Source organism: Anopheles marshallii, chromosome 2 (assembly GCF_943734725.1).
Source record: "Anopheles marshallii chromosome 2, idAnoMarsDA_429_01, whole genome shotgun sequence".
NCBI classification, from domain to species: Eukaryota; Metazoa; Arthropoda; class Insecta; order Diptera; family Culicidae; genus Anopheles; species Anopheles marshallii.
Window position 1 is genome coordinate 37,964,202 of NC_071326.1, and position 22,963 is coordinate 37,987,164.

Consider the following 22,963-nt stretch of genomic DNA (forward strand, 5'->3'; position numbering starts at 1 on the left):
TTCGATACGGTTTAGGCGAAACGAAACGGCCATATGTTTGTTGTCGCGGAATTCTTTCTTGTGACGCAGACACACGTTGATAAAATACCTGGTTCCGGATGCAAATGAGTGGCTAACATCTACCGATTGCTGATGCTTTGGACGCTCCAAACCAATCTTCTCGCCTGGACGTGAGCTCTCGGACACGTTCGTTTACGGTTATGTCTCCTTGGAGCATGGTCGTGCAAGCTTTTTCCGCCATGTTGTTCGCCTTGCTTGATACACAGCCGGGTCGAACACCCGGCCCTGAGCATCGTTCATCACTCGATCATCGCGGTAAGTGTACCAAACGCAGAAAAGTTCTGCTGGGAAATGTTTCAAAAATAAATCCCTCTACCTATCGTCAGCTGTACCACGGTGCCGGTGCGTTTCATTCGATTCGCGCCAAGGTACGTTGACACACCTGATCAATACCGACTGTTCCCTGCCGGATCTGGCCGAAAACACCCTCCGCTGAGAATATGCTAATCATCCGTGATGCCGTTGCCATCTCTTTCCCTGTCCAGCGGCTCATCTCTTTCCGATAAAGTGTGATTTTTCCATCCAGCTAAATCCACACCCCAGAGCAGTAAGGGCGTTCAGTTCGGTGATTGTGCGCAGTTTTCTACAACACTTGGAAGATATTCGACCAAAACATTGATACACGACGAAAAATGTAACACACAGCCGACTTGTGTTGAGATCGCTTGATTGTGAAACAGTACAGCCGGTAACTCATCTTCAAACTCCACTAAGGTCAGTAGTAGCAGTGACTATTTCACTGTAATATCCACTGTTTTTTTTTTATTTTTTATCTCGGCACTAATTAATACATTTTGCGACGCCACGTTTTCTTACGGAATTCATTATCTTTCCACACCAACAATTCCCATCCCCACCCCACACGCCATTTTTGGCCATTTTCAACTTCAATTAAAAGAAAAAAAAAAGGTCAGCATAAATTTCTTTGTTTGGCTGTCTGCGTGCCCTTTGTTTTGGAAGCGTTTTTGACGGGTGCACGCCGGTTCATGCCCCAATTGCCTTGGCTTAATGCCGGGCAGATTAGGCAACGGATGCGCGAACCGTTTGTTGCGCGGAACTTGAGATAATGTTCGTTTGCGTTGGTTCGATTTGCATACTTCTTACTGCTGGAACCATCTGCGCGTCCAGCTACAGCTTCAGTTGAAGGTCACAGGCACGATGCGTACAAGAGACAGGAGCGCAAGAAGCTTGGGAAACAGAGAAAATCCTGCTCCTAAAATGGGCCAAGTTTAACAAGCTATATTTGGCGACCGGTGCATACTAGGGAGACTTCAACGCAACGGTACAACAGTTGCTACTGCCGGCGGACTCGGTCTGTCCGTTCGCTGCAGTTTTGTGCGTTAAACCGGCACACTACTAAAAGCACAGCCGAGTGTGTGAGAGAGAGAGATAAGAGAAAGAGACACAACAATAAAGATACAAGTGCCCGATGGATGCACCTTTGTGTTGCATCGCCCCTGGGACAAACTGGTTGGGTAAGTCGTCTCCATATGCACTTGACCACCAGACCGCTGATTGGACACTGCCACTTGGTTCGGTCATCGGACCGTCAGCATCGTATCACGGCTAGCCCCTAGATGCATGATCATTGCCACGATCAGCAACGTCGTCCGCAGTGGAGCAATGTTCTTAGCCTCATCACCGTACCGCAACCGCATCTCGAGACTTCCATGTGTCAACATTTCAACAAACATTTAAAAAAAAAACCAACGCGCCTTACAAAACTTCCTTCCCCAAGACAGCATGGAGACATGATCATCCTCACCGTGAAAGATACGGTCATCGCCAAATCATTTGTAACGAGCCTATTGGAATTTCCGTGCGAAGGCGACACGGCACATCGGAGCAAGAAAATGAAGTGCTTTAAGCGAACGGGGCGCTTTTGTATGATGTTCCCCTAGGTTCGGAACCGGCTTTGCGGCGTACGCTTCCGTGCGGCTTCTCCAGACTCCGGAGAGTTCTGGTTTTGGCGGGGGGAAGAGCCGGTACGAGTGTAATCACTGGTAGTTCCCAGTGGTGGGGATAGTGGTAGTAGTGGTAGTAGTAATACTAGCAATAGTAGTTGTGATTATTGTATGGGCGTCCATTCCACAACGCATCCAGCGATTCGCGGTGGAAGCACTGTGCGGTATCCATCGCGAACAGCACCCGCCGTGTGCGATCGTGCGCTACCTTCCGTCGCCCTGTACATACCGGGCTGAACCGTAGTGGAGGGAAACAGTGGCGCTGCCGGCGGTACGGCGGGCGGGTGCGACCGTGCGGAGTGGGGTCGATATATAAAACAACGATGTCTCGACCGCCGAAAACTCATTTCGCTCGTAACAGTCGCCTGCTGCACGACGAACGGACCGGTTAGGCAGTGGTCCCAACCCTAGGGATAAAGTTGACTCCATACTGAGGGCTTGATCCTGCTGTCTATGTGTATTCGTGCGGTTGTCGTGTATGTGGTGCTAAACATCCCTTTTCTTCCGCAGTACGTGAGTGTTTGGTGTCTGGGGACTAACTCCCACGGCGATTGCCCGCAAGGACAATTCCAACATCCGCTCCCCCCGGTGGCAGTGTTTTTGCAGTGTTTTGAACCGAACGTACCGATCGCCAACGACGCGTGCTCCCCTCAGAAGGAGACGATTCCCAGTGCCGAGCGGCTGTTTTGCAACGGAAACCGATTAGCACCCGTCCACCTGTCAGTGCTGAATCAGCGCTAGTGAGCGACAGTTTGGTGTGGTGTGGCTGTGAGTTTTTTTTTTTGTTCAAACACTGCTGACGTTGTTTCAAATTGGATCGCTCACGACTTTACTGGAACTGACCGACCGGTCAGCATCGTCAGTGAGGTGCGCACAAGTGTCCGTTGTGTTTTACCATCCCCAGTGACAGCACATTTTCGCTCGACGCCCGTGCGAGGGATACTGTGGCGCTCTGTGGGAGTTGTAATTTATTAGAAAGGTAAGTCCCAGCCTTTAGGACCATCATCAGCATACGCTTGTGTGCGAGTGTGTGCGTGTGTTTGTGTGCCTGGATCTGTATGCTTTCGAGCGGAAATGTGGGGCTAGTTTTCGTTTGGTTACAGATGCGACTGATGTGTGATTTCCATGGAGAATTTACAGTACTAGAAACTTCCACAATATATCCACAATAGTGTAGCTTTACTTTCGCTCTCTTTGAAATCGATAAGTTACTCCCCGGGAGGAAGGAACTCTTTACCCAGCATGTGCGCGTGTTTTACGGCAACAAAAAGATCGCCTTCCTACTAGGTAAGCGCATGATCGGTGGCCACTGGTTTGTGATTGATTGGAATGGCATCAGTACAAGGCACGAAGGCCCAAAAAAGAAGGGTATTTAATTCGGCCTATCTCCGGAACCGGTTTCGGCCACAAGGAATTCGGCACCTGGTGGAACGTTTTGCCATCGCCCCGGGGGCGCCCGTTTGTGTCCGTGTGGGTTCCGGCTGAAGCGAACCGACGAAACGCGCGAAGAAGCCCGTCGGTTACGCGGAGGTTCCCGCAGCTCAATCGTACGGATCTTACGGTGGTTCTTATGTAAGCGAAATTCGGTCAAAACCCGGCGATCGGGACCATGCTTACCGGACTCTGCCGAACGGTTGGGATTGTCGCGTCCCTACTACGCCACCCTGCTGTGCTGTGCAGCATCACTTTTACCAGCGTTGTCACCGGTGTTCGGCAGACCTTTTGTGTTTGCCTAGGTGCGGTCCATGCCGACCTGTACGGTGTGTCATCGTCGTGTTGGTTAATTTATTTCAATTTTCGAGGCTACCTTAACGCGGTGGCAGGAATGGAAGGAAATGATATGTCCGCCCGATTGCATCAACCCACCCAGCTATATCGATGATCATATCATCGGCACCTTCCCCCGCTCGATGACCGTGAAGAACGGTTTGGAGCGAGGTGAAAATAAACGCTACTCGATCAAGGCTTCTGATGTGCAAAGTGTGGTTAAATTGGTATGATCCACAACGCGAAACGTTCAAGATGAATGTTCGTGCGCATGGCTCAAAGGTCACTTGGGTGCGATCCATAATACTGACCGAACTGAGCAGCACAAACCGTCCCGGTCCCCAAAATAGTAAAAAAGGAGGCGCTTTCGAACAACACCACTCAACCCCAAATCCCACAAGCGGAAAATAAACAACCCGCCCGGTGACGGTGTTAACTGATACCAATGTAAGGGATCGATCAGCAATGGCCCATACAACGGGGCATAATTCGCACCGGTAAACAAACACAGACACACACACACACCACACCAAGGCACAATTAAATGCTGCGCGTTCGCATTTTTTATTCTGCCGCCTCACCACGGACGGAGTGTGAACGCTTTGGCGGCCCCTGTTTCTCGCCTGAATGGGACACAAGTGCAAGTGTGCAGAAAATTTGTGCGAAAGGTGAAGGTGTTAGAAAACTAGCGAAATTTTAACCTCGATCGATCAGAGCGGTGAAACTGCGAAGGTGGTGGAATGGTTATGGAAGGCAAACCGAACGAAAGCAATGATAAGTAAAATATTTAGAAAATGGGTTGCGGGTTTAAGTGTTGTTGAATAGATCTTTTTTTTTTGTTAACGTAGCGAATTTAACGAGATTAACACAAGAATTAACTGTAGTAACAGTGAAGAAATTAAATGTATTACCTAATGGCATTACCTAATATTATAGTGGAAGAACTAAAACTCACGTTTTACTGTGCCATAATGGATCAGGTTTATAGTACACTTTATAATTCCCAAGATGTACTTGTAAAGTGGACTACACGAATATGGAATCTGAGAGCAATGCGGTTTACAGGCCAATCCTATAAACTAGACATAACAAATTTGCTCGTACTGTATTCCAGACACTATTTACTAAGAAATGCTGAAATATAAATTTAAGAATTATTTTTAAATCAAATTCAAAGTTATTTTTTTTTGCTTTAATTTTGTACAATAAATACACTAAGCTGTCACATTTCAAAATCTGCGTATATCGGCGACCACCTGACCTGTTCTGTGTTATGTCTTCTCAGTAATTGCTAAAAATACTTGTTAATCCATATTTATGTTCTTTTAGCAAATAATCTTGTGCTATAACTACATGAGCACAGTTAGTATTATCTTAAGTAGCTTATTTACCCAAGTAGAAACGGGTGTTACAAAGCGTTATGTAATTTCCCATTAGTTTCTATTATGTTTTTCTTTGTTTTGTAAATTATCATCATTTGCTTATTGTTCTTAGCCGATGCTTTCCGTTCTTGCGAATGTTAGGTCACATCAAACAACACCCTAATGAGTGCGAATGAGTATAATATTTGCATCAATGTATACCCAGTGGAAACTATTGCCATAAACACGTTGCGTACCAAAAAAGTTGAAGGTTTCAGACAACTCAAAAAGATGTTATTAAATTAGTTTAGTATGTTTGTTTGTTTGTTTGTTTGTTTGTTCAATAATTTTCTCTGTCTACGCTGTTTTCCTCTGACATCTTAATAATCATCTTCACCTTTGCGATATTCATTTCATACATATTTTCTTATTTTATTCTTGGACCAATCTTAGACCGTAAACGTACATTTACGATTCCATGCAATAAATGCAAAATTATCAATATATTTTTTGCTTTCGAACAATTTTTCCAAATTGCAATAGTGACATTTTGAGCGCGCAGGAAACTTCACTGATTCGCGCTTGGCGCCAAACGCGTTAAGCAATACCCCCGACGACAGCGAATCTGTATGGCCTAGCACTCCGAGACTTCCCTTCCGATGGTACGGTGTCACTTCCCACACAATAGTCTGTACTAATGAAACACCGCCATAACGCAACGTCAACGTTAAGCGCCTTCATTTCACTTCCCGCCACTGTGTGGAGCCTAGTGAAAGCAAAGCTTTGCCGTACGAGCGTGACCTCCTTAGCGCCCCCATGCACTGCCGCCACGTGCCGTGCACACCGTTTTGACTTCACATCCCGCAAATCAATCAAAACAGTCGTGAGATAGATAACTACGTGCGGCTCCACTCAACGACCGGAAGGTTGAGATAACCCTCAAGGGTGGCCCACCCCATAACACGCGCCAGGTCATCGAACGGAACGGCTTCTTCCGACCGAAGGACTTTTCAAGCTTTTGGTCGGTGGTTTTAGTAGCGGGATGAAAAATGGGTGATGTTTGAAAATGAAAATCATGCCGCATCGATTAACCTCGGCACCGGTACGGAACGAATATTGCATCAAGCGACCGCCGGTGTGTGAATTGGGTGTTTGATCGTGAAAATGGTTCTGTCAAGGTCCGGTGCTAACTGACCCAACCAACGGAAGATCCACCCGAAAGCAAATGCATCACCACCGGTGGTGGCGTTGTGGCCCAACCCGAAGGTGTTGTCGCGATACGCTCGAACGGTTCGTAAAATGGTTTCGTCTTGGGTGGATAATAATTAGGTGACGAGATTAACTTATCGCGTAGCTGCTTCCTTTGCCGATTGCCGAATGCTTTTGGCACGGTCGCTAATGGGTGTTTTTCGGGGTCTCATTAGTGGCCGTACAGATTGAAATGGCCGTAGCGCAATCATCTCCCGGAAAGCACCACTTTGAAGGTGTCATTTCTCAAAATTTGAAAGCCCTCCATCCGTCCAGAGCATTGGCCACGTCCAGTAAGTCCAATTCAACCTCAGCAAGGCTTGGAATATGATGCGTGAATTTTACGCAATTCATAAGAATTCCATTGATATAAACAGGCAAATGGATTGTTGGTTTGTGGCTCGTGCACAAACAATTCTAACAAATGGAAGTAACAGAAATAAAACCTCCCGAAAAAAACCCCGCACTATAACTGGTGCGGGTTATTTCCTGCTACGCGACAATTGGTCCCAAACGTACACACTTAAGTGTCATGTGACGTTTTTCGAGTGATAAATTGATTCGCATTCTGGCTGAAGAGTGTCTGAAGAACTTAATATCATCACACTCCAAAACGAGCGTCACTAAATAAAAGCGCAAGACTAATGGTACGGCTTGCGGTCAAGTTGATGTCATTCCCCAGGAGGTTCCACGGACGGACGGTGAGAGCGTTGTGGACTAAAATTGCTAAACTTAGAATGGACATTAGGAAGAGAAAAAAAAGTGAGTACTACGCGTCTTGTTTATTTCCATGGCTAAGATATCTCACACAAAAAAAAAAACCCACAACCAAGCCACAATCAAACCAATAAGCGATTGAAAGCATCGTTGTCGTTGGGAGGTTTTTTTTTTGTATACGGCTCTCTCCGTTGTTCATGACTTCTTTAGGCTTCAAGCTTCCATCTGAAGTGTATGCGTTAATGCGCACCGTTACATCATACCGATCAATTCGCCAGGCAGCATATTTGTTGTTTGATTTTTGCTTCTGTCTATACGATTTTTTTCTTTCTCGCTTCTGAAGATGCTGCCCCATAAGTCACGTCAAGCTTTCTGCGAGCCCGGGGCTGGTGGTTGTAAATCATGTAATAAAATTGCAGCTCACGCGTCGGTTCTTCAGTTTCGCTCGCGGGTCGATCGTCCCAACGCGGTGAGCCAATGGTACCCTAAATGACCTTTCGCACCCGTACTCCGGCTGGTGCGATAATTTTTGTGTCATTGCAGGTTGCGCGTGTGGGTATGGGTTTGCTCCATTTTGGCGTCCATTTAATTTTACACCCTGTTCGCCCGTTTGCTCGGAACGGTTCGAATAGCAATTCTCCTTCTTTTTTTCTTTTTTTGGCAGTCCCAAACAGCAACACCATGACCTAATCCCAGTGCCCGTTTGCACCGTTCAATCGATCGTCGATCGTCGGTTGCCTGTGACGACGACGATCATTATGAGTCAAGGGGGTATATGAGACTCCTATGTCCAAGTGTTGTTGTTGTGCCGCATTTTCTTCTTTCACTTCGCGATATTTGCATCTCCCATCTTACTCTCATCGAGCGTCCCAAGCGCAGCATCGCGTCCCTTGTGCGTAAAAGACGTGCAAAACCTCGTGCGATGAATAATGCATCATGGGGGGGGGGTTTTTTTTTTTTGTTCGCAGTTTGCTGCTCATTTACTGCTTTTCACTCTCGTCCCGCTTTTCGCTTTCGCGTCGTACGCTTTACGCATATTCGCTCGCCACATAACAACAAACGGCTCATTCAAATCCGTACCGTACCCGGGCCACCTCTCCAAAGGCGCCCGGATCGGATGCTGCAACCATGGGCCGGTGGCCTCTTTTCGAGCCGCCCAGGTTTTCCAGGTTGGTTCCATTTCGGTGCCATTACATGATGTAATACAGGGTACGGCGCTTTAGGGAGGTATCGCTCGGGTGCGTGTGTGGCACACCGTCCAACCGGACAGTCTCTTACCCTAGGTCAGACCGGTCACAGACACCGATAGCGGTTTCGCAGTACTGCCAATGTTGGGCGAGACCGTAGCTCAAGGTTGTTTGTTTGCGCGATGAGACACATCGGGAGGACGTTAAAGCATAAACGTGTCGTGTCGGGCCTTCGTTTGGGCCGCTTCTTCTTCGAATGCCGATCACCATGTACGTAACGGGGGGTCGCATAAGCGTGGCCAATGTAAATACCATACCCATCCACACACTGGCCAAAGGGCCGACCGGCCACCCGAAGGTCGTCCACAAGTTCTCGGGCAACGTGCAGTTCTCACAACACTCCACGCACTATGCAAGCATTGCATATTTAGCCACCGTTCGATCGACGCTTGGTTTTCGGTTGGCTGTAGCGATGCGCAATTTTCGGCAACGTTACAGCACGTTTGATCCTTTGGCATGCATGCAAACGGTCCTAATTAGCCTTGGGAAACGTACCACCCACGGTTGACGCTACCTGTTCGTGTTGGAATTCAAGCGAAGCTTTTGGGCTCCTAGCCGTCCTTTAGTGCGTGAGGTACGCGTGCTTGGTGTAGGAATTTGAAGTTTCTGGAAAACAAACTTCCTGGTTGTGATCTATAGCGTAAAGATCTACTATGATTTTTCTTGAGTGTTAGTAATGAATGAATGAATGATAATCCAGAAAGTAGAACTCATTGCCTCATTACAGGGGTGTAACACGCTTAACAAAAAGGTAGTTCACAAGAATTTTCAGTAAAGTACATTATTATAGGACTTTCCATTGAGCACTGTTTGAGATTCCCAAGTAGCCACGAGAATGCCGCACTCACTGGGGTTTCATCAGAATTCATCGTAAAAAAAATTAAGATGCCAGAATGGGTTTGAAGGTTTAAATTTAATACAAAATAGCGAATGTTAATAATGATTGAATGATTTTTGACTTAAAAAGACGTCAATTTCAAAGACAAGAATTGTCATTCCGTGTAAATGGCGTAAAGAGAGCCTGAGAAAAATGTTAAATCGATCGGTTTCTTAGCGTTTTTTTAAAAATTTATGGAGTTCGATATGCAAACCATAAACAGAGACTTGGCACATATTCGTTTTCGCTTAGCATATTTAATTTTTGGAGGCTTATATTTAGAAGTTTAGGGTCTCACCAAAGCTGCTTGAGACCTTAGCTTTTGCGGAAGTTGTGTAGATTTTAGTGTTTTAGTGTTTATGTTTATCGATGCCATTTCAATGCAGTCCAATCAAGTGAATATATTTAAACAGAACACAGCGTTCGGGGGCTTAAAAGCTTCATGGGTACATTCACCATTCACTGTTGAGATTGGATGAATTGGGCCTAGCCGTGCTAATGCTCTTACCAATTTAATGCTGCGCGAGACCCGCACCCAAACGCCGACACTGTCTATCTGTACAGCATACAAAGTGTGCCCATTAGGGATTGGAGCATGGTCCTAACGCATTTCGCCATCTACCAGTGAAGGAAGACCAACCGAAACGCTATCCGCACCGTTCACGGATGTATCTCCGTACGTGCCCGAGAGCTTAAAGTGCGTTTCGCTGTTCATCACCTGGAGGGACCATCGGATTGGATGTGTGGCAGAGTGTTTGTACGATGTGATTCAGCATTGAGTTTACTCATGTTTGCTTATCATCATCACGCCATGGGCGACGGTCCTTTCATTTGCCTAACAAACTCGATGCCATGGTTGATACCGGAATCGGGTCAAAAACAGTAGAACGGCGCAGCATCCAAGCGCCCCGAACCGGGATGGCATTGATGGAATGGTACGAAGTGGCAAACCACCACCACACGTTAAAACAATGCGGAAAAACCTCGACATCAGCACACCGCACCCTTGCATGGTGTGAATCTTCACACTTTCAATCAAGCATCACACGCAATGACATGATGATCGACCCTCTTGCCTGCCAATGGTAAGCGCCCGAAATTGAACAAACACAAACACCGAGGTGCACTTGCAAACACACATGATGGATTAATTCGGCGATACGATCGGCTCAAATGAACCGTTTGGAAAATGGGTTGAAAGGCTAATAATATTTGCGCACGGCAGAAAATAAATAAGATAAACCAAAATTTTTTTCATTCACATCATTATGCGCCTGCTCGCTAAACATTCCATCGGAGGAGGATGAAAAAAATCAACGTCCCATCTTATGCAACAGTTGACTGAACGTTATGGAAACGAAAAACAGTTAGCTTGCCGTGCGTCACCACCGGCACTCAGGCCTTTGGTGTGGTTTGAAGGAATTTTCCTTCACTTTGTCACCCGACAGGTGGCATGGGGCCGGGAATGGTAACTGGCTGTGGTGTTAATTACCCGTTTGCAACAACTCCTGCCCACCAGTGACTGATCAAGATCAAGTTGAAGTTCAGACCTGCTGGGGGTTTTTTTCTTCACGACTACGCATGGAAGTGATGTAAAGACCGGAAAAGTAAAAAAGAACGGGTAGGAAAACACCACCCCAACAACAATCATGAAACGTCATACAACATCTCCAGGCAAATGGCAGGTGTCGGGCCATTCGAAACAAGTCCAACTGTCTGCAACCCCTTGTTTACTAACGGTAATTGATCACCGCCATCCAACCGGTGTAGGTTTGCTTGGACCTACTTACGTTCGCGTAATGGTACCGCCTAACGTCATCAAGTGCAATTGAACGGCTAGACATCGAGAGTTCTAGAACAGCGCCCTCTATCGAGTGTACTAACTGTCAACAAGCCCGGCACTTAATGTTCCCCTGCGTCTCGTCCATTTCAAGCTGGATGTCTTCACTTTAACGTGGGCACCGTGTACCGGCTCAGCGTGCTATGAGGTTTCTCCAGTTCCAGAACTGCTACGCTCACCTCCAGAGTCGACGCTATCCCATCTATCGATCGTATCGTCTTTACGTCACAGCATCACACGCACTCTTCCATATTCATAACCGATTTGATGTTATTTTCTCGTACGGTAGGGTGGCCATTAATTGATTATAATCAAATCATTCCATCATCCTGGAACTGTGCTGTTGGCGAATGGATGCACACACGAGCCGGACAATCCCTTGTTCGCAATACGAGGGAGTGTTCTTTAGTGCGTTGCTGTTACCGATGACTTGCGTTTCAGTCATAATTGTTAAACCTTTTTGCAAGTTCCTTGACATTTCAACCTACTTACCTAGCAGCGCGCCCTAAGCTAGTTTGTAAGCGTGCAGACAACGCTGTACACAATTTTACAACAATCCTATCTTAATTAAAACCGGAGCAGGATCTCGTAAACCGAATCCTAAAATGGCAAGCGCAAAGCGTAAAAATCGAAATACATCCTCGCGAAGTTGCACAACATTTTAACAAGCCAAACAAGCTCGGCAAAAATCTATTAATTATTCACGCGAGTGTTGAGTTTTACTGCTTCTAATCTCACCATTCGTATGCACCGGGGGCTTTGTGGATTTATTTATTCAACAAGAAAGTTGATCTTGATACTTGCTTGCAGTAGATCGTCGTAGGTTGTATCTCAACAGTCTAACTAATCATTCCTAATGAAGTTTGCAGTTAAAGTTCTTACCACAAAGCTACTATTTGCTTACAAACCCATTGCACCAAGAGCTCGTTGCTGCTTCTCACAAACAACAGCCCAACTGCTGCAAAAATTACCGGCTTTGACATTCCTGCGAGAGGTAATCCCAACTCGGTACTCCTTGCGGCAACTGGTGCTGTGTTCGGTGCGTCCAATAATTGCCCATTTGCCATTGACCCCATTTCGGCTGCAATCTTGCCACAACCAGGTACCGGAATGCGCTCACCAACGCGTCACCGTGGCAATTGGTGTTGCAAACCCATCTGCCATGAAAACCGATGCGTCAATTAAACGGTACCATCTGCCCACCGTGAGTTACGTTGCGTCGTTTGCTGGTGTGGCTGTCGTCGTTAATTATGACAGCGTGCTTTACAACTTTTGCCAAACCGCAACACTAATAAAACACGTCGCACTGCGACTGTCCGATTGGTGGTGGCGGATAGAGCAAATGGAAACGAAAAACAAAAAAACAGTGACAACACGTGCAAGAATTACCGGGCCAGCGCAATCGTACGCTGGGCAATGATCCGCACAAATCGACACCTCGATCTTGAGCGGCAACGAGCAATAAATCCACAATATCGCTACGGATCTAATGGATTGCGTTCCGATCGTGAGTGGGGCAGAACTAACGAATCGTTTCACCATTTAAATGGTTCGTTCTAGCGCACCGACGATTCGGAGGAAGGATTTTGTTTTATTACCCATCTCCTGCCGGAGGTCAACAAAGCTAATGAACCTTCCCGTTCGAAAAGGGTTCGCTATGGTACGATGGTCACGACCAACGTCCTAGATGTGGTGGATTTTTTGCATGAACAAATCTTATTAACTAATCGTTTTCGCTTTTGCGGCCTGAAAAGGCTGACTTTTGAGGTCTTATATCTTCGGCTCATACCTTTGGGACTGATCGATCTTTCCGTTACCCGCTCCACACAAAATAACCTTCCGGCCCGTTACGCCAAATTGCTCTCAAGCGGCTGGGTGCAAACCTTACCGCAACGCCTTATGAATTCTATTTCGAGTTTCTAATCCGAAGGAGCGTCCGCAAAAGGGCGCGTCTGGACACGCCACTTGGCGTGACCTTGCTACTTCCCCGTTCGCCAGAGTGCATATAAATTGCATCATTTTCATAACCATAAACTGCTCCAACTACGCTTTGTTGGTAGTATGCGAGTTTTATTCGAAGCATTAGCAGTGTGGCCGGCTTGCTTACAGCCTGCGAGCATACCGGAACGAAGGGGGAAAAATGTCCTCCCATGCATGCTTAAACGCGCACAGGGGTGGAACGAATGGAACTCATCGATACCCCCGCGACATCGTGTAACGTTGTTCACACCGTGAACAGTACCGGGTACGTGTAGCGAGATGGCTAAACAAATTAATCACCTAAGTGTTGTCTGCGTCCTGTCTTGCGTGCTCAGCATGTAAGCACGGTGCCTCGATACGCCCGACTAACGGACAACCAGAGTACGGGAGAATGACGCGTCAAAGCACCGGAGAAGTGCGCCCCTTTTAACGGAGCTCGGTCGCGTACGACAGTGACGAAAGATTCTAAATAACGGCGCGGCAAGCGACGAACCCCCGGCAAATTCCATGCCGGTGCGGTGCTTTTGTTTGACCTTCTTTAGCATTATGCGAACTCATCGCCCACCCAGCGGGAGACACTAAAGACGTTCATTTGCAATGAATCCGTGCCCCGCCCAACGTCCAGCAGCGTTAGCCCCTTCCTCTCCAGCTGTTGGAGAAGCGTGGATATGGGGTCAGCACGATTAGAAGACGAAATAAAACAAACGACCTCTGAAGGCTGCATGTACACGGCGAGTGCACCTGCTAATATGGGCACCATTACTGACCATCTCATTATGGGCGATGGCACAATGATCATACACACACACGGACAGAAAACATGGCCATCACAAAGGTAACTAACGAAAGTTCACCAACCTCGGCTGGTGACCCATCGGTTGGCAATTGGTACAGGCCAAGAAGGTGTATAATAAAACGATCGCTTACGGCTCCTTTTGGTGACCTTTACGCCTTTACATTGCTTTAGCTTTTAGTCGCGATCTGGCAGCAGTTTGCGATGTATGACGAAACGTCGATCGTTCTGCCGTGGGGCTGGTGTCTTGATGTAGGACATCTCTTAGAAGCGGTGACCGTAATCCGTGCCTGGGTTGTTTCATTAGCAACGGGCTCGTAATCCTGCCCATCTGTGCATTATTTTATATTATTTTACTGCTTCTTGGGTTCGACGTTTGTATACAACGGTATGTGCTTTAACCGGTCTACGTTTGTTGGGGAGCTACAATTCTAGATTTGACTGTAAGCCATCGCAACTATCTTTACATGAACTTTCTACCACAGGCTTTGTTTGCAAGGACTGTAAGATGGGGAAAAATCTAAATAAAACTTGTAAAAAGGATGTTGAAGTTTATATATATACATGATTATGGCTTCAAAAACTCGTTCTTAACAGGGTTTAAAGGTTTAAAAAACTGATTTATACAATTGTTAAATCAATTAATTGTTTTGAATGTGTCGCTCTCCATTCTCAACAACATAATTCAAAATTAATTCACTATCAAATCTTGTTCTACAAATTCGACCTTGGGTGTATTAAATATTCAGATTTAAGATATCTGAATGCCGACAGCACAAAACGAACATAAACAATCTTGGTTCGAACGTTGATCACAAAAAAAAAGCGGATATCGAAATCGAAATAAGTAAGGATTTGGAATTTAAAAAAAACTGATGTTTACTTAGTTATTCTACTCTTCAACTTGTTACTCAGTTATCTCCAGTTACTTTAGTTATACAGTCCAGTTACGTTAGTTATCAGTTACTACTCAATTTAAGTACACTTTTACTTGAATGTCATTTTTTTATTTAAAATGCCCTCTTCTCTTTTAACTCTGTTTAACTATAACTTTAACCTTTTTTTCTGCATAGTTTATCAAACAAACAAAAAAGAGTAGAAGTATACATTTCCTATCGAAACGTTAACCACATCCTTCCGACACAGCTACTGTTATTCGCGATCTTTTATTCCCAACCCAGAAGGACGTCTGGTTGGGTATGCAACATTCTATTTCAGGCCTGGAATAAATATTCATTCTTGCTGAACGAGCGCAAAAACTGGCCTTTCCTTCCTCAACCCGCACCCACCACACACCAACCCGATCCTGAGGCGCTCTTCAAAACTGAACTACGCACAGCAAAACCAGTCAGATCCACATGTTTGGAGCCGGATTTTTATTGTTTGTTGCGAAGCTTTGCAAATATCAGGAAATCGGACGAACCGACACAAGATCATGGGACAAGATCACGGATTCTTTCAGCTATCGATCCAAAAGCTACTACGGCCAGCTGTTTTGGAACCAGCTATGCAAGGAGAACGCCTCTTGCATTGCTACCAGCGGAAGCTGCGCACTTTTATGATCGAAGCTTCACCATACCCATTTATTACTACAGCCGTTGTTTATTTATTTAGTTCTTTTTTTGTTTCGTTCGTTACCGTTCAACTCTGCTTACCGGGGTTTGGTTGATGGTTTTGCTAACTTTATAAATACGCTTATGTTGTTTCTACAACAAAATGGCTCACGGTGATGAAGAAGAGTTCCCAGTCAATGGAAGAATCTAGAAGGCTTTTAATGTATATCAATGTGACAATAGTTAAATGGTAGATAGATAAATAGATAAATATAATGCCACTTCTGCTGCATGAACTTTCCACTGCTCGCTCACTTTGCACCAACTTCGCGTACGCGTAACGAAGCGAATAATCGTCAAACTGTGCAAATGTTCCCCACATACAATAAATCCCAACACAAGCAGTGTCGAGTGTTTGAAGTAAAGAAGGAAAAATAATAAACCTGACCGTCTTCTGCCGTTACTCCCGTTCCGGAACTGCAAAACGGTCTCCGGGCAACCTGCGACGTTTGACGTCATTGCAACAAAACGAACATTTGCACAAGTGAGAGTAATCATTGCGCGGGGCATCACAGCACTTTCTAGTTTTATGGCAACTTCTAGAACTAACCTTTCACTTTCGTTACCAGGTCTGCTTGCTAATGTACGTATCATGTTTTTCCTTTCGTCGTTACAGCAATAGTCGCAAGATAGCATAAAATAAACCACCGGCACAGAATGGAGCTTATCACAAATGTGCACCAGGGTTGGCGGTACCTGATGGACGAACTATCGGATCCAAGGACGCGCGATTGGCCGCTGATGAGTTCCCCCTTTCCCACCATCGGTATCAGTTTGTGTTATGCTTATTTCGTTAAGGTAAGTACGGAAGGAGTGTCTGGCGCTTCTTTACAAGATGGGCAAGCAAGGCACCGGTTGAACCATAAACAGTGCCACATGAGATAGACTTTTGGTTTCCCCGTTCCTGTTGGCTGGTGAAGTTTTGTACCACCTGCTAGTTGCTACTCTCGTTTGAAATCTGGATAATGCTATGTTCCAAATGGTGAATTTTTGTTGTGTGCAATTATAAATGTTGGTTCTTTAACTTTCAATATGGTTTGAATATGAAAGTATCTTACTAGATAAGCTAGTAAATATCGCACAATACTTTGTAGCCAGTAATCGATCCCGAAACAACCACTTTTATAGTGTGCTTTGCCCGTTGGCAAACCAAATTTAGCTGTCTAAGAATTTTTAAACGATAAAAATTTAAACTGGTGTTAATTGTTTTCCGTGTTTGATTTTAGGAATAAAAATAAAATTAAACCAATCGCCCGTATTTACCGCTTTGCAGCTATCTAAAACCTTCCAAGCTATGTCAGCGATCGGAAATGTGAAGCTCGCTGTTATTTTTATAGCAGTTATTTACCGAATAATGATCCAACCAGCACTGGTGAAGCTCCACTTGACATATTTTAGTGCTGCAGTTAAACCATATTGCTGCTTCATGAGACCATTCTAACCGATACTGCACATTGTTACAATTGCTTCCTTAAAAACAGTGTTGTTAAGAGTGTTGATTCGAGGCTTTCGGCTTGTATCATACTGTTTAGTTTAGTACATTGCTACCAGTACTAAAAACAGTTCTAAACAAGTACTTCTTAGTAGAATTAATCTTGCAGTAACGTACGTACGTACGTTGAGATATGGTACGCTTTTGTTTCAATATTCTATCTAAAACTTTAGCAGAAGTTGTATAAAAATCGTGTTAAAAAGTGTTATAAAATTAAAAAAAAAACAATATAGTCTATATTACACGAAGTTCATCGCGTAATGAAGTGGCGCGATTCGGCCATTCAATTGATACTCAATGCGTATAATAACCAGCGTATTTGTCTGCAACCTCCAAGCAGTTATCCGACCAATAATATGTGTAAAATGTTTAAATGCAACAACTCTAAATGTGACAAAAAGCTCCAGCTCATGTACTGCAACTGTAACTGTAGCACCCTTGAAAGGATGTTGCAATGAATTGCATCTTAGCCGTACCGAAAGCCATAAGAAACTCTACTTTGCTACTTCGGTACCGACCCAGCATAAGGTCATTGTATCACTTTCCATTCGAAACATAAATCTTCTTGCAGAATGCCAACCGCGTTACAAACTAGAGTAAACCGAAAAATGCGTCAGCATGCGGGATGCATTGTCCTGATGCATTTACTTTTGCGACAAACCTCACCAAACTGCATCAAGCACTGCAGCATCCCCCCGAAAGGATGGCGGCGAGTTTCAACTGAATCTCAAACACCCTACTCCCTTCACTGATAGCACTGACTGACTGACCTTGCTGAATAGCAACCACAAAACAACAAGTGAATGTAATGCTCGATTTCGAGAAACATCCCGCTCCGTTCACACGAATGGATTCTTCGAGCACGGTCCGTTTTTTTTTTCTTACAAAACTCCGATTCATTTACCTCGCCATCCAAGATGAGTTTATCACATTAACCTTCACTGATTTTATATTTACCGTATGGCCCCCCCTCGAGTTCACATGCCGAGGTGACGTGTAAATTGAAACGTGACAAAGTTATGACTTTCATGGTTGAACAACCGATGCTGAACGGGGAGAAAAGGTACCCCGTACGGCCGTACCAAGTTCATTGCCATTCGATTGGCCATATGTAACCGTGTGGACGGTGTGCAACATTGTGCGTTTGGTGTGCCTCACAAACCCCTTTTTCCTAGGGTCTTAGGTTGGGCATGACGGGATTCGAGGTAGGTTTTTTTTGTTGTTTCGAATCTCATACTCCAAAAGCTTTCAACCGCAAAGGACATGTGTGGGGTGGGAGGGTGAGTTGCATTTCCGGCGGACGTTGCAGCCAACGAATCATAAAGGTTTCCTGTATTGGTTTAAACCATGTACTATGCTTTGTATGGTGTTTTTAGAGCCTTCAGACACGAGATCTTCTTGTACCGGCAATGGCGTTTGCTTGACGTAAAAGTCCGAAGTTTCAAATGAGAAAGAGATGGTTAGCTAGATAGAAAGAAATTTTAATAATAAAAATCTTCAATTTTACAACACAAACTAATGCTGAAAACATACGTAAACATTCAAATTTGAAGCAATTTGAAGCAGGATAAATTTGGACAGTTTGTTACAGAGATAGATACAATAATGTAACTTCTTGTAACTTCTGTAAGCTCTTTCCATTTTGCAGCACTCACCATCACATTTTTTCTGCTCTTAGTTGCTCCATGCAGCTTAACTAAACAACCATTTAAGAAATTTAGTCTGTTTTGTTAGTGTAATTCTGTAACAATTCGTTGAAAATAAACAAGTAAAAGTAGTCTTCGAGATACACTTCTTATGTTAGATCGTGGACATACGCGATTCTCGAATTTCCACAGATTACCTTTAATGTTCAAGATTCGACTTCCGTTTTGCACGACAATACTTCAAAACTAATATTTAAAAGTGAAGTAAATTGCACACATTTTGTAGCGGGATGCTCATAAAACCAATGAAAGATAGTCAAAACTGAGATGAGCTTGCAAATTGTTATAAAAATACCAACCTTTATCTGCTGTTTGCCAATATTTCAGGCTTCTTTGCAAACATCAGTTCTCAGGAACTTGTTTCCTGTCTCAAGTTTGGAAGTTACAGACAGTCGAAACTTCTGGATTTCATGCAAGGTAAAGGGACAAAGATCTCTCAACAATAACCTTGCCATGGCTGTACCCTCAACCATACTATCTCCATATAGGAATCTTATGTTCCTATACAAAACCATTCCCGCACAACATGCTACATCCGATATAAATCTCAGACATTCACCCGCAAACAGGTTCGTTAGCCTGAGCCGAATGGAGCACATGCAATACAATTGTCTTGTTGGCTAGAACCCATGCCTAATTGCACCACGGTGTAAAGCCATCCGCGTACTCTAGATTACGCCTGAGATGGGAAGTCCCTTCATCAAGGATACACCATTACTAACGCTTTTAATACCAACCATTCTACATTCCCTTGACAGGTCCTCGGCCCCAAGCTGATGGAAAACAGGAAACCCTTCGAGCTGCGGAAGGTGCTGATCGTGTACAACTTCTTGCAGGTGCTGTTCAGTACGTGGCTGTTTTACGAGGTAAGAACGTTCGCCCAATGCCCGAACCCAAAACAACGGTAAGGTTGGACAGTTTCGTTGACCTCGCGCAACTCGACGCCTTTCACTTTTCAACCAAGCAACACATTAACCGATTCCCTCTTGTTCCGATTCCCGCAGGCATGCATTTCCGGATGGCTCGCCGGGTACAGTCTGCGCTGCCAGCCGGTCGACTACTCCCGCTCACCAATGGCCATGAGGGTAAGTAAACCGTGATTTTTTCAGCTTCAGCACCCTTACATGTTCCGGGTTTTTACTCCTCTTTGTATACAGATGGCATCCGGATGCTGGTGGTACTACTTCTCCAAGTTTACCGAGTTCTTCGACACCATTTTCTTCGTGATGCGAAAACGGTACGATCAGGTGTCGACCCTGCACGTCATCCATCACGGCATCATGCCGGCTTCGGTTTGGTGGGGAGTGAAGTTTACGCCAGGTTAGTATTGGGCTAACGTCAACAACAGACGCATGAACTCTGCAGTGAAAAGCTTTTTGGGGATTTTTTTGCACTTTGGCTTGCTTTGTTTGCCCAACCTGACACGCTACAGATGCGGACCCCGACGACCCTTTAACGCCCCTAATGCTGCGTGTTTCTTTTCACGCTTCTGCGACGCATTGATTACTGCCACCAGCAGCAACAGCAGCAGCCAACCAGGTGTTTCTCAGACCTTACACAATCCTGCCGTACATTCGCGGAGAGCTGAAGAAATGATATTTCTTTTTTTGTTTAGCGAAGCAAATCATTAACGCTGACGTTGAACCGACCTGCCAACAACAGGGCCTGGTGTCAACGTTTTAAAAAATATATATATATACATGCTCATTTATCATTACAATGCCGTGAATGGGTATACTCCCATAGGTTACTGCAGTAACGCCTCATTTAGACGCGCCAACTTTTAATGTGTCACTTCAGCAGCCACGTTCACTCACGGCGTGTCACACCTTGCTACCGCACTTGGCCTTTTGTAACCAAATGGCAACAGGGGTATTTATTTCCATTCCCTCTCCTTCCCGAAACTTTCGGCAATTGACGAAATGCAGCGAAGGCAAACGAAACTAGACCAAACCAATTCTGCCTCTGACCTCCGAAAGACGGTTTTGTTTAGTTCTGCCAGCTCATTGAGTTGCTGTACTGAAGCAATGATGCAGCATCATGCTGATTCGCATGAGGCGGTTTATAAGACGGAAAATAACTGGCATCCAACGTGGTTAATGGATTTTGCATCCAGCTTAGGAATGCTCTCAAGCTAATTAAAATTGTTTTTTTCTTTAATCAAAAACTTTCGTCTTCATTTCCTTTCTTCTTCTTCGACCTTCCTTTCCGCTCCTCCCCAGGTGGACACAGTTCTTTCTTCGGTCTGTTGAATACCTTCGTGCATATCATAATGTACGCGTACTACATGTTGGCCGCGATGGGACCGAAGGTACAGAAGTATCTGTGGTGGAAGAAGTATCTCACAGTTTTCCAAATGGTAAGTTGAAGCTTTGCACCTCTAATAAACAGTGCGTAGCATAAGTATACCGTCAGCTGTTTAACTGCCAACGACAACACAGTTGGCACAGCAACGACAGTTTTTTTTTTAGCGATACGTATCATCATTTTCCGAAATACTAGCTTTAAGCTTTAAGGCTCTTTGGATAAGGGAATAATAATTAGGATAGTCGCAATTGTTTAAGTTCACGTGTCGGTTCCCACATGTTTTTCTCGTAATGGTTTAACACTCCAAAAAAGGAACATTATAGTTATGTTATCCCAAAAGTATTACAGCTTCCTGGTTGCCATTTCATCATGTTCTGCTTGAATCGTCCAACAGGTCCAGTTCATTCTGGTGATGGGTCATGCCTTCCAGCTGCTGATCTGGAACGAGTGCAACTACCCGATCGCGTTTGCCTACTTTATCGGAGCTCACGCCGTTATGTTCTACTTCCTGTTTTCGAACTTCTACAAACAAGCGTACACCGTGCGAAAACAGGTAAGGGGTTACCATCTTGGCTGCCGTATTTCGATCCGGCGATGTTTTTTTTTTTTTTTTAATCAATTTTTCACTCACGCACTTATTTATTTTCACGCGCATCCCACCAGGCAAAGAAGCAAAAGGCTGAACAGATGGCACTCACCAACGGTAACCTCGAGTCGGTGCCGAACAAGAACATCGCAAACGGCCATACGACCACGCACAGCAACGGCAAACCGGACTTTTACCAGACCATCGACAAAACGATGGAGGACAGCTACTCGACCACGCGGCATCGTGCGTTTGTCGGGTTCGGTAGTAATTAGATGCGCACAACAGGAACGGTGCTAACCAACCGGTGCCCTTATACTGTGATCGGTTCTGAGCTCTCACAGCGTGGGCTTGTCACACTGGCTTGTGGATGAACGCGCAAACCAGGAGCCATTATCTCCCATCGCCATCAAGCCCACTAGGAATCCAAGACCGGGAGCTCAACGCTGATTACTTCCTGGACGCTGCCAGTGAAACATGCCTGTTTGAACCAGATGAAACAGATTTGAAAGGAATGAAATTGAGCTTTTTGATCCGGCCGGTTTCGACTTTGCAATAGCATTAGGGACGAATTTTACATGCTTTACAATTCGTCTACTACTTAAGGGTGGACCATTGTGTAACACCTGCTGTAGCGACTTTAGAGCGAACGTCTATAGATGATAAGACTCAAGCATAGCGTTAATTAGTGTCGTAAGCCAGATAGATGATATCAAACCGTGCGTGATTGTGAATCGTTCCGGTGGATGTTCAAAGATTTCTTGTACTGTATTGTAAGGACACATCGATTGAAGCTCATTCATTCATACACACGCGAAGCTCACAGGATGATCGAGGATATTCGTTGCGTGCACTGCTGTTTTTGTTTTAGTCAGCTGTAAATTATTAAGCACTAAGCGATTGCTAACCACAAAGGGTCGTGCCTAACTGAATTTTGTTGCCACATGAACGTGAAATGATACGCACACGGTTTCACTCTCAGCGATGGTCTCGATAGCCGCACGGAATCATTTCTTTCATTAGTATGTAACGAATCGTTAAGCAATCAGCGATAATTCCAGCGAGCCAGGCGATTCGTTTTGCTCGTACAAAACTGGTATTGGTGAAAAATGTATGCAAAAAGCTAGTACTGTACAATCTTAATAATAAAAAAAAAAAAACAATTAATAATATTTTCAATCGTGTACCTTTTTTTGTTTTATTTTTAATTAGTAATCATTTGTTTGCCTGATGATTCCACTTTTTATGTGGCATTTTGACCTCACATCGAATCAGACTTAACTTTCAGACGGCAATAAAAAAAAAAAACATTGCTTACATAATTAATTTTTAAACATCCTTTGATCCAGTGGTCCCGAGTGCTTTAATGGCTTGATTCCTTTAATACATTATGGTAGAAAATAAT

General features: G+C 44.8%; 1 protein-coding gene across 1 annotated transcript; it reads left to right on the forward strand.

Moving 5' to 3' along the window:
* The first annotated feature begins 16,124 nt into the window (after positions 1-16,124).
* Positions 16,125-21,833, forward strand: LOC128710242 (elongation of very long chain fatty acids protein 7). Its single transcript, XM_053805289.1, has 7 exons — positions 16,125-16,265; positions 19,424-19,531; positions 19,670-19,750; positions 19,823-19,985; positions 20,888-21,024; positions 21,367-21,525; positions 21,636-21,833. Exons 1-7 carry the CDS (start codon positions 16,125-16,127, stop codon positions 21,831-21,833), a joined length of 987 nt encoding a protein of 328 aa, XP_053661264.1.
* Positions 21,834-22,963: the final 1,130 nt, after the last annotated feature.

Excerpts from the sequence above, each read along its gene's own strand:
- LOC128710242 (XM_053805289.1), top strand. The coding sequence starts at position 16,125 with ATGGAGCTTATCACAAATGTGCACCAGGGTTGGCGGTACCTGATGGAC. Across the intron at positions 19,751-19,822 it reads GCTCACCAATGGCCATGAGG|ATGGCATCCGGATGCTGGTG; the intron begins GTAAGTAAACCG and ends CTTTGTATACAG. Across the intron at positions 19,986-20,887 it reads GGGAGTGAAGTTTACGCCAG|GTGGACACAGTTCTTTCTTC; the intron begins GTTAGTATTGGG and ends GCTCCTCCCCAG.